The following is a 12,552-nucleotide window of genomic DNA, read 5'->3' as shown; positions in this document are numbered from 1 at the left end:
AATAAATCGTGTTGAATAAACTGGATATCCACATGCAGAAGAATTAAGTTGGACTCCTATCTCATGCCATATTAAAAAAATAAACTCAAAATGGATCAAAGATTTAAACATAAGACCTGAAACTGAAAAACTACTAGAAGAAAACAGAAGGGGGAATTCCCTGGCAGTTCAGTGGTTAAGACTCTGCACTTCCACTGCAGGAGGCACAGGTTCAGTCTCTGGTCAGGGAACTAAGATCCCACATGCCACATGGCACAGCCAAAAAAAAAAGAAAAAGAAAAAGAAAAGAAAATAGAAGGAAAACATTCTTGACATTATTTTGGGCAATGATTTTCTGGATATGACCCCACAAGCACAGGCAACAAAAGTAAAAATAGATTGTGGGATCGCACCAAACTAAAAAGATCCTGCACACAAAAGAAACAATCAACAGAGTGAAGAGACAATCTACAAAATGGGAGAAAATATTTGCACACCATGTATTTGAAAAAGGGTTACTAGCCAAAATGGATAAGAAACTCATACAAATTAATAGCAAACAAACAAAAGAAAAACCCAAATAACTTAATATAAAGACGAGCAAAGGATCTGAAGGGACATTTCTCAAAGGAAGACATACAAGTGACCAAAAATATGGAAAAAGATGCTCATCACTAATCATCAGGGAAATGCAAATTGAAGCCACAAGATATCACCTCACATCTATTAGGATGGCAATTATCAAAAAGACAAAAGATAGCAAGTGTTGGTGAGGGTGGACAAGAAAAAGGAAACCTTGTACACTGTTAGTGTACAAGGAATGTCAATTGGTATGGCCATGATAGAAAACAGTATGGAGGTTCCTCAAAAACTAAAAGTAGAACTACCATATAACCCAGCAATCCTACTTCCAGGTACATATCCAAAGGAAATGAAATCAGTATCTCAAAGAGATATCTGTACCCCTATGTTCATTATTCATAATACCCAAGATATGAAAACAACCTAAGTGTCCATCAAGGGATAAATGTATGAAGAAAATGTGGTATATATACACAGTGGAATATTATTCAGCCATGAAAAAGGGAAAATCTTGCCATTTTCAAAAACATGGATCAACCTGGAGGACATTTTGCTATGTGAAATAAGCCAGACACAGAAAGACAAATATTGTGGAAACTAAAAATTGACAAAATGAATACATAGAAGTGGAGAGTAGAATGGTGGTTACCAGGGGTTGGGGGAGTGGGGACAATGGGGAGATATTGGTCAAAGGGTACAAAGTTTCAGTTATGCAGGATGAATAAGTTCTGGAGATCTAATGTACAGCATGGTGACTACAGTTAGTAATACTGTGTGGTATTACTTGAAATTTGCTAAGAAGGATCTTAAGAATTCTCACCACATACACAACACAACCACGTGAGGTGATGGGTATGTTAGTGAACTTGATTGTAGTCATTTCACAGTGCATACAGCTATCAAAACATCATATCGCACACCTTAAAGGTATACAATTTTTATTGATCTAAATAAATAAAATTTTAAAATAAAGAGTTTTACATTTTTAAAAATTGTTTTCAAAGAGAGGGGAAAGAAGCACATGTAACGTGTCTCCAAAGGACTCCCTGAGTATAATTTGGACACGTAACACCATCAGGACAATTTTTAATAGGATAGAATAACACTCCTCCTAAAACAAAAGAAAGAAAACTTCAATGATCCACTATTGGATCATTGCTTTTAGCAGGGATATATATGGTTATAGACCTCCTCCTACTGGACCAAAGCCCACGTGGAGAGACCAGGAATCAAAATGGAGGCTTCCTGCTTGCTTTGGCGAAAGTGTCAATGGATCAGGAAGAGTGACACCGTTCCAAGGAAACGGGGTAAGGCGGAAGGAGCAGTGACTAAGACAAGGCTTCACGTTGGAAATAGGCTACTCTGAGGCGCAGGTGTCTTTCGGGAGAGGGCCTTGGAGAGATACACCTGTCTTCATACGCTAGCTCTAGCAGAGCGAGCTAAGGCAGAGCATTTAGCTGAGGCTCAGGGTCATGTTTCAAAAATGGGGACTTGACTAGTTGCCTCAGAGGGTGGTTGTTAGGACTAAATTCGATAATGTATTATAGATAAAGTGCTTACACAGAGCCTGGCAAGAATGGCAACAAAACGATTTCCATGCATGGCTGTGGAATCTACCTAACATTCAACAGATTTTATCCCATAGTAAACCTCCCGTAGACAGAGCCCCAAATCTGTCCTTCTTACTTATGCTTCCCAGATGACAAAAACAAAATTTACTCAAACTTTCTAATGATTTTTTTTTTTTCGCGGTACGCGGGCCTCTCACTGTTGTGGCCTCTCCCGTTGCGGAGCACAGGCTCCGGACACGCAGGCTCAGCGGCCATGGCTCACGGGCCCAGCCGCTCCGCGGCATGTGGGATCTCCCCGGACCGGAGCACGAACCCGTGTCCCCTGCATCGGCAGACGGACTCTCAACCACTGAGCCACCGGGGAAGCCCTCTAATGATATTTTTGATCCAACAAAAGATTAGAAAAAAACAAAAAGAGAAAACTCCCTGGCGGTCCAGTGGTTAGGACTCTGCGCTTTCACTGCCGAGAGCGCGGATTCGATCCCTTGTCGGGGAACTAAGATCCCATCCCGCAAGCCACGTGGCACAGCCAAAAAAAAAAAAAAAAAAAAAAAAAAAAGAAGAAAGATATCCAAATACCCACTACTAGCTGTTAATGAATTTCCCCGAGAAGATAATTACCTGCTGGATGGACCCTCAGAGTTGTTTGATCTGTCTGCTTTTTCGTGATGGAAGTCCAGGTTTCATCCGGATCCTGAATCCATTCAGTTGCCTCACAAAACAGCTGGCCCTGATCTGAGGGCCGGAGACTCCCTATGGACAGCCTGAAGGTAGCGACCCCAAGCTTGTCGAGCCGCACATCACCAGCTGCAAACCTCTCTGTATACAAGGGCCCAGGGAGCAACGTAAAATCTTTGGAGAGGGAAATAATCTTGCTGGCTTGGCTCCTTTCCCCATCTTGCATCAGGTACCAGGTGACAGAGAGGTGAGTATGTTGAGCTGTGGCTTTGGATGACTCACAGGTAAGTTCCAATGGCTCACCTTCCTCCTTACTGAGAGTCTGGGAAGTCATGGCAGCAGAGAGGGTATCTGGAATGACTAGATGCAAAGGAATGATTGTAATTGACTGAGTACCTGTCAGACTAGCCTCCTAGATGAAGATGGTGCCCTGACCCAACATCTGTACAGTACATACTTTGAGTTGGTTTTCCACCAGCCATATGCTTTCCCTATTGCCAACAGGAACATTGGCGTCTATATACATACAGACTATGGAACTCGGCAAAGCTATTGGTTCACTGTTGTACTGACCCTGATTTTACATTTTTAGCATAGGCTGTAACCAATTTAGCTATTCAGACACAGAGGTTTTAAATGGGAAAAGCACTGGGAGCTAGAAGACTATATTCTGATCCTGTATTTGTCCCTATTTGACTCCATGAATTGGAGGAAGTTACTTCACTTCCTTGGACCTTCACCTGCTCCTTTATAAAATAAAGTTCTGAAATAATCTGTTATAATTTATCATTCAGAGCCAAAATGCAGCCCTTACCAAAGTTTCGAAAACCATCTTACTACCCTACCATTCTTTCCTTCCTCAAAGGAAATCACACAGCCTAAGTTTATGTGAAAGCAACACTTAGATTCAAAAATGAATGTTTATTGAGCATCTACTCAGAGCTAACCACTGTGCTAGAGAGTGAGGTAAATGTTCTCTTCTCATGGAGCTCAAGGTGAGGTCAGAGAGGGTCATGTAAGTAGCCAATTACCACATAAACTGGGTGAGTACTAATAACAGTAGTGTGAACAGAGCATCAAGAAAGAACAAAGATGGGAATACTGCCTGAGACAGAATGGGTTTCACAGAAGAGGTAATACCTAAACTGGGTTCAGAAGTATACGTAGGAGTTTGCTAGGCTGAAAAGGGAGTAATAAGATATTCTAGGCAAAGGGACAAAAGGGTAATTTCAAATAATATGACCCTTGCCCCATAGGTAACTATGTTAGAGAATGGTAGTTTGAGAATAATTACTTCCAAGTTAATGACTTACTTCCTATGGTATTATATTAATTATATATAAACATATATTAAATATATTAATACTGGCTCTTCTATCAAGTTAATATTCTGCCTCTGAGAAGAGACATGAGAACTCTCAAACCTTTGTCTAATGCTGTGCTATTATCGACCTATGAATAGCTGTGGGCAAGGCCTAGGAACACCACGTACTATCTAACTCTTCATGACAAAGTCGATTGGGAAAATGGATTAAGAGCTTTAGGGAATATGAGATACTTATTTGTGACAAACTCCAAAATATCCAGAGGGGTATGTGGGCTCTTTTGCCAAAACAAACAGCACAATATAAAGTCATGTCACGTTGCAAGGCATTGTGTTGATGGAGAGAATCTGGCTTCTCAGGGGCTGGCTAGAAGAGGAGGGCACACAGCTTACCAATTAGATTCATCTTTGCACTGTAACTCCCATAGTATTTTCCATCAGTGTTGGGTGTGTGACACTCATACTCGCCGGAATCCTTCATCTGGAGCTTGGAGATGTGCAAAAAGACTGAGTTACCCTGGACCTTCTCCACGTAGATTTCCCTACTTTGCACCCGCTGTGCATACACTGCATAAGAGAAGGTGGCATCCTTGGTGCTAATGATCTGGATTTCTTGGGTCGGGGCTGTCGGCAGGTAAACAGACCACTGGAAATGCTGCTCAGAAGGTCCCCGGTGGCCAGTTACGTTGCAGCCGATGCTGATGGGGTAACCTTCAGCTCTGAACAGCGGTCCTTTCTGAACTGTTACTTCTCTCTGGGCAGTGCTGAGCTTAGCTTGCAAGTAGGAGAAAGAAAGGGGAATAAAAATAGATTAGTGCTCCAGTTCCCAATGTGCCACATTATGTAGCTCCCTGTATTACAATTCTAGAAAATGAGATCGCAGGTTATTAGCTATAATCAACTCAAATGTTCAATACCTTCTTCGGGATGAGGAGCAGTGGAATGGCTTGATGAGTTAATTGTTCTTTTTTTTTTTTTTTTCCGCGGTACGCGGGCCTTTCACTGTTGTGGCCTCTCCCATTGCGGAGCACAGGCTCCGGACGCGCAGGCTCAGCGGCCATGGCTCACGGGCCCAGCCCCTCCGCGGCATGTGGGATCTTTCCGGACCGGGGCACGAACCCACGTCCCCTGCATCGGCAGGAGGGCTCTCAACCACTGCGCCATCAGGGAAGCCCGAGTTAATTGTTCTTTTATAAGTTTAACTTCCATAGTAATCTCTAGTCTCTTAAAAAAAAAATGTTTAGCTTCATCAATGTAACATGACCGCTTTCATAAAACGTATCTGCTTATCTAAGTGCACCTGAAGTAAATATGATGTATAATAATTCACCTTTTACATTATTTTAAGGGAAAATTCCTCGATATACTTCCTCAAGCCTCCAATTCCTAGGTACCTGTCATCGAGCTTTTCTCACAGAAATGATTGCTGGAGAGGCAGAGTTTATGGCACTGCTCCTGGTGCCATGCTTTTTCCTGCTGGTTGGTTGGAAATATCTGTAGCTCCCGGCCAGGTGTGATGCAAGACTAGCTAAAATTAGCATCTGAAGAAGCAGCAGCACTTCCTTTCTATACCATGGAGGGTTTTTCATTTTGTAATTTTTTTAAAGAGCCACTACAGCTTTATGGAAAAGCTTCATACAAGGTGACTGTCAAGTCCAACAGGATCTGGGATCAGATTTAGTTTAGTTGTTCTCTTACCCAAAGTTTTCAGTTGGGACCACTATGGAATGTTTCCTGTTGGGACAAATCTTAATTAAGTATTAGGTTTCAAGGAGAAAATCTTATTCAATGGTAACATTTCCTTCGGCATACACCTTTTCAAAATCAAGACTTTTTTAGAAATTAAAAGGTATGTATTTATTTATTATGTTACTATTAAAGCCTAGTTTATTTTGTGTAACAGAAAGAACAAAGAACAAATGACAGAGATGCCACAGGGTGAGCTAGATCTTTCACTCGGGGCCTAGGGCCCAGTGGAAAGACATCAGAAGAGTCCAACAGGGAGCAATTGCTGGCATTACAAAATTAACAGAATAGAGTTCATAAGTAGGCATGGAAGAAGCAGAGCATCTGCTGAATTTTTTGAATCCACAAGGACAAAGAGTAAAGGAGACCAGAGTGAAAAAAAAGTGAGAGAGGGGAAAATGACATTACAGAGACCATGAGTATAGGCTGAGTATAGGAATTGTAGAATGAAGACAATTCTGATAGGAGGAGACCTGCAAAAAAATAGGGAGAAAGGGTAAGAGATCACCTGATACAGTCAACTAAAAATTGCATATGGATACAATCAATGCAAAACTGGAAAACAAACATGCAATCAGTCAACCAATCACACAAATTTCCAGTAATCATTTAAAATATACTAATTTATTCATAAATCCCAGTTAATGTGATATATGTATGTTATGCTCTTTTTGTAATAAGCACTTAGGAATAGAAGGTGGACCATATGAGAAAAAAAATTAAAAATTTTTTTCAAAACAGATGACTTTTTATTGAAGTATAGTTGATTTACAATATTGTGTTAGTTTCTGGTGTACAGCAAAGTGATTCAGTTACACACATATATATATTCTTTTTCAGATCCTTTTCTATTATAGGTTATTACAATATATTGAATATAGTTCCCCATGCCATACAGTAGTAAAATTTTAAAATATTATTTACCAAAAAGTTGTACTACAAAGGCAATTTAAAACATTGTCAGCAATGCTAGCCAGTCTTAGAGACATACATCTTAGAGAAACGTGAGCACTGCACCAGGCTACACGTGAAAAAGTATCCACAGCAGCAGTGTTCATTACAGCCCCCAAACTAGAGACCATTCATATGTCCATCAACAGTAGAACAGGCAGACTGTGGTACATTCATAAAATGGAATCTTATACAGAAATGAAAGTGAGTGAATTGCAACTGGTTGCAGAAATGTGGATCACTGTTTAATGAAAGATGCTGAACACTTTAGAATCTTTTTGACTATACTCTCCATAAAATTTAAAGAAAGGCAAAAAACCCACACTGTATTGTTTAGTGATGCAAACGTAACGGGTAAAACTATTTTAAAAAAAAGCTAGGAAGTAGGTATCACGAAACTCAGCAAAGTGATTGTGTGTGTGTGTGTCTGGATGGGACGTGTGGCAAGGTGGGTGGGTGCTTCTAGGGTCCTAGCAATGTTCTATTCCTTGACCTGTATAGTGATTACATGGTTTTTACTTTTTATTTATTAGTTAAATTACACATTTATGTTTTATTAACTTTTCTTATATGTTATATTTCAAGATAAAAATGTTTTAAAAGATATGATTTCTGAGGTACCACTAAGATGTTTATGTCAGGACATGTTTCCACAATGTTGTTTTTGGTGTCTAGGCAACCCTTAACATTTTTTATGACTTTTCGGAGAGATGGTACCACATGTGAAACATTTTATTTTGAAAACTAGCGCTTCATTTTCTACTGCTTCGCCTACTAATTCAATAAATATTTGTGCAATCACTTATAGTGTTTCTGATGCTTCAAGGACTAAGATATGAAGATGAGTTTGGGATAGTCTCTGACTTCTTGATTTTACAGTTTAGTCAAGTAGGGTGGTAGTCATCTGTCCTGGAAAGAAATATGATAAAAGCGCTTTGAGGAATTTGAAGGAAGGAGACATTACATTTTGGGGGATGGAAATAGGTAAGGTGTATGGAAGATATAGTATTAAAAATGGACTTTGGAGAAAGTTATGACAAGTTAAGTGGAGAGACAGGGCCTTTTAGGTGAAGGAGATTTCATGAAAAGACTGTATAAGTAGTAATCAAAAGAATTGTTCAGGAAATAGAGAGTAATCAGTTGGATTAGGGGGAGAGTTACATGAAGATTAATAGAAAGAGGTAAGAGTGGGTAGGAATTTTGAGTCCAAAGCATGAAGGGCTTGACTATCATGTTTAAAAGTTTGGACTTGATTGATTAGGCAATGGGGAACCCACTGAAAGTATTTGAAAGGTCTTAGTAAAATTAACCTGAAGTGTGTAGGATGATGGAGTTAGAAGTAGACATCAGGTAATGATAGTAGCCCAGAAGAGGAGTGATAAAGGCAACAGAAATGGAAAGAAAGTGGCTATAATTTAAGAGCCACTGTGGAGATAAGATCTATAGAGTTTTTCAGTGTCTTAGATGCTTGGAGGTAGAAGGGGTAGATGGAGGGATGGAAAGCAGGAGGAAATCAAAGATGATACCAGGTTTTGTAAGGGTGACTGGGAGTAATGGCACTGTTTACAGGAATAAGGATTTCAGGAAAAGGTACTGTTGTATACCTTCGAAGGTGAAGGAGAAGACGGTGCATTTAATTTTGGAAATACTAAATTAGAGTACCATGGAATAATCAGGAAGGAAATCCAGCAAACATCTGGAAATAATATTTAAATATATGTCTATATCTCTAGCTATACTTTAAAATCTACTCAACCCTTTGAAAATATTTGTAATCCAGTCCTCTTAAGAACTCTGAGATGTTCCCATATTTAGCAGTGTCAAAGTTGTCAATGGTACAGCCAGAACTGAACTTGGATTTACACATGTCGAATTCCTGGCTGTGTCCATTGTTTCCTCACTGCTTCCTGTAAATGCCTGTTAACTAGGGAGAGTTCTGGGCTGTAGATGCAAATTATGTCAGTTACATGTAAGCACTGCGAAGCGTTCGGGAATGTAAGGAGAGGGCTGAAGAGAGTTTATTAGAGGATCTCTCTCTTTAGGGGATAGGATGAGGAACAAAACCTACAGAAGGAAGAATCAGGGAGGGAAGAATCAGGTGGCAGGGCAGCAAGGACGCAGTAGCTTGAAAACCAAAGGAGCAAAACGGTCCAAGCAGAAAGAGCTTGTCAGCACTGCTGAATGCGGCTGAGAGGGTAAGGACTCTAAAGGCAGACGAAAGTCTTTGTAGTTTGATGATGAGGAGGTCAGTGGAAATCTTTGTAAAAGAGATTTCCACAGAGCAGAAGCAGAGTATTTCAAGGGTAAGAAGCAACTGTAAGAAGCATAAACTACTTCAAGAAGCGTCATGGAGAAGGGAAAGAGATAGAATAGGGTGGCAGTTAGAAAGAGTAGATGGACGTGGGCAGAGCAGTGAGGGAGGATGGACACGGGTACCTCTACATGTCTACGGGCAGAGGAGCTGTAGAGGGGAGACATGGATGAAGCCAGAGAGAGGATGATGAATGGCATAAGGTGCTAGTAGAGGCACGAGGTCAAGACCATGATTGGGAGGGTACTCAGAAAAGCGGAAGAAACAGTGGGAAGGTTTAACAGGTATTGTGGAGATAAAAAGGAATGACTGACAGAGGCCAATTCAAATGGCCATGCATGGGGAATCATACGTACACTGAAGCATCTTATTATACATCTGTTTTCTGTGGGATGTTGTACATAGCTCTCCTCCTAAAGAGTGAAATACCTCAGAGGACTGACCCGTTGCTTTCTCTTTTAATAGACAGAGGGTTAGGCACCTCTGCACAGCAGGTCAGATTCTTGTTGACTGATGGACACAGAGCTTGGCACTGACATACTGCATCGGAGTCACATTTTTGTAACACGAAGAATTCCCTAATGGTGTGGACTTTTTCCAAAAACATTAATGGGATTGCCAAATTTTCTATTTCAGTATTATTTGAATGGAAGCTATTTGACCTATATAAAATGTGACCAACACCCGGCCACTTTTGATACGCAAAAACAGCAACTTCAAATGCTTCCACCTTATACAAAACCTGGCTGGAGAACACCACACACAACAAGTGACTTCTTTCTTTACCCATATAAAATCCCTTTTTGCTTGGAGGCTGAGAATGCTTCCATCCATAATTCAGTGGATTTTTTTTTTCGTGAATGCAGCCCCAGTAAGACAAACAGTAGCCCCTCCCCAGGACCCTCCCATGTTAATGACTTTTATTTGTAGGGTAGCTATTCAGGGTGAGGGGTGACAGACCAATCAGACAAAGCTAAGTCTAAGAGCTCATTTACCCATGACGTTAACCTCATCTGGCCCCATATTCTAATAGGATTCATCAGTCTTTATATATTTATTAAAAAAATTAATTAGGACAAGGTATACATTTGCTAAACAATGCAATTGGTCAGTTGATCATCCATCATTTAATTAATTTCCTTCATTTTTCCCTCTGTATTTGTAATGACAGATAGCAGGCTTCCAAAATTTTTTTCAAGTTACTTCCTGATATATATGTTTTTCACATAAAAACTGTGGCTCTACACAAAATTTGTGCTTAGGAAGAGTTTAAATTTAGAAGAAATAATTATATAACCCAGTTTAGGTAATGGTTTAAATGGGGTATGGAAAGGCTTGAAGCTTCCCCTTTTTGAACCTTGGTTATTACTTTCCTTTTCCCAGGCCTTTCATCTTACTCACTAGGGGGAAAAAAAAAAAAGACAAAGAGAGAATTTGCAGTTGTCTGACTTATGGCACAATGTAAGCCCAGTTTCCCCATACACAAGCCAAACACACGGTTCACAGACACAAAGCACAGACACTTGAGAATCACACTCAGACACCTGAACAGGACAGCAGCCAACAGTCCCCAAAGGGCCCCACCAGTGAACCTAGTCATTAACGTCTGCCAAGCCAGTCTAGTGGGCATTGCTTACCCAGCAACTGGTCCCAGTAACCTCCTGCAGGCCACCTCTCACCCCAGCAGGTCCCATATCTGATCTTTACCTTACACTACCCAATGTCTTTTGAGACATGAACCCCATTCAACTCAAGCCAAGGTTTATTAAGCACCCCATTGAGCTGAATGCTGCACCCTTTTCGTGTATCAGCCACAGCCTTGGTCACACTGATTCTAAGCTCTTTTAGTTCCCCTATTGTCCAAGTCCCTTCACTAACTCCACCCAGTCTCTTTAAAGCAGAAGTTTTTAACTTGGGTCCACATGGGGGATGAAAAGATTCATAAACTTGGGTGGGAAAAAAACCTACATCTTTATTTTCACTAATCTTAATGGAAATTTAGCATTTTCTTCAGTCATGAATGTAGACAACAAATCATAGATATTTTCACATCACACTCCATCTATTGCAGATATCTTGAAATATTGTTCATACTCATTACGACTTTGAAGTTTGGTGGTTAATAGACCACCTCCAGATCTTATTATGTAATACATAAATAATGAAGCAAATAAATGACTACATCAAAATTTACTTTAAAGTATTTCAATAACCCTATTTCAGTATGACTGATTTTCCCTATAATCGTATACATTTTAATTCACACATTTAAAAATTATTCTAAGTTGGGGTCTGTGGGCTTCCCCAGATGCTAAGAGAACCCATAGCACTACAAAGTAGCTGCTACCTGCTCTGTCTGCTCTGAGACTATTTCATTCCTTCCCCAGTTCATCTGTTCACCCATCTCCCCCTCAGACTTCCCCTTCTGCCATCCTGTTCAACCATGTACAAATGCCCCTGGGCCAGCTGAGGTCCTTCCACTTGCCCCTCAGCAGAGCCAAGTGAATCTTCCTGCCCCTTTCTCAGGCTCTTAGTAGTCAATTCCCACTTCATCTCACAGATGAAGTCCAGAACCTTCTTTTAGGTTAGCCTAAAACTCCTAAGTGCTCTCATGACACTTCCTTCCATCCGGCCACATCCCCAAGGCACATTCATCTAGACAAGTTCTAACATCAGGCATCACCTTGCAGTCTGAGGAATTAAGCCTCTTCCTATCTCCAGGGATGAGTTAGCCCAAGAACATAAAGTGGAGGCAGGGCCAGCAAAATCAGCAGCTCCGGCCACACACACAAATGTAAAAACCAGTGGGATCAGATTCATGGGACTCAACCTAACATTGCACCTCCTGGAACTCAAGGATGTCTAGGTAGCCAAGAACATCATCAAAAGTCAAAAATGATTGCCAACACTAGAGATGTGTGGCATGGTTTTTCCTGTAGAGACCAAATTGTCCCATTTTATCATCCAACAGTCTCCATTTGACTAGCTCCTTGACAACAGTAACCTACAGAATTATGACACTTACTCAGAAAGAGAAAAAAAGATGCCACTCGTGGGAAGTGTGCCATTTGGACCAGCAGAGACCTTTCCTGGTGGTGTCACTGAAGTCGCTCAGACGCCGAGTGACAAATGTTGCGCTCTCACTACAAAGATAAAGAGGAAGCAATGGTGCGGTTTCCAGCCCGCTGAGAAACAGAGACGGCTTACAAAGAGCAATACAGTTTGCTTTATATGGCTCTTTGCTAATCATTCAAATTTACCTACTTATGAAGTTATCTTCATGGGTAGGTAAACATAGATAGATAAAAATAAGAAAAGATGAGCCCCCTCCTGGTTAAATACATATCATTAGGTAATGATGAGGGAATTTAAGTAAACAGAATAAATAATCAAGCAGCAATTTTCTCTTC

At 40.6% G+C, this 12,552-nt stretch overlaps 1 protein-coding gene across 4 annotated transcripts in view; it reads right to left on the bottom strand.

The window, feature by feature from the left end:
• The window catches only part of CD101 (CD101 molecule), a 37,992-nt gene extending 25,737 nt beyond the window's left edge, over positions 1-12,255 (bottom strand). For all 4 annotated transcript variants that reach the window (XR_003005881.1, XM_024764838.1, XM_024764837.1 and 1 more), the window contains exons 1-3: positions 12,168-12,255; positions 4,528-4,908; positions 2,754-3,170 (exon numbers count right to left, since the gene is read on the bottom strand). Coding sequence is in view for 3 of the 4 variants with exons in the window: in XM_024764838.1 (XP_024620606.1) it covers positions 2,754-3,170; positions 4,528-4,908; positions 12,168-12,210 (841 nt within the window). In the remaining variant the exon portion in view is untranslated. The remainder of the gene's footprint in view (positions 1-2,753; positions 3,171-4,527; positions 4,909-12,167) is intronic.
• Positions 12,256-12,552: the final 297 nt, after the last annotated feature.

Source organism: Neophocaena asiaeorientalis, unplaced genomic scaffold, assembly GCF_003031525.2.
Source record: "Neophocaena asiaeorientalis asiaeorientalis breed wild unplaced genomic scaffold, Neophocaena_asiaeorientalis_V1.1 scaffold62, whole genome shotgun sequence".
Lineage (NCBI taxonomy): Eukaryota > Metazoa > Chordata > Mammalia > Artiodactyla > Phocoenidae > Neophocaena > Neophocaena asiaeorientalis.
Note: the sequence above shows the minus strand (reverse complement) of the source record. Positions and strands in the feature narration are given on the sequence as shown.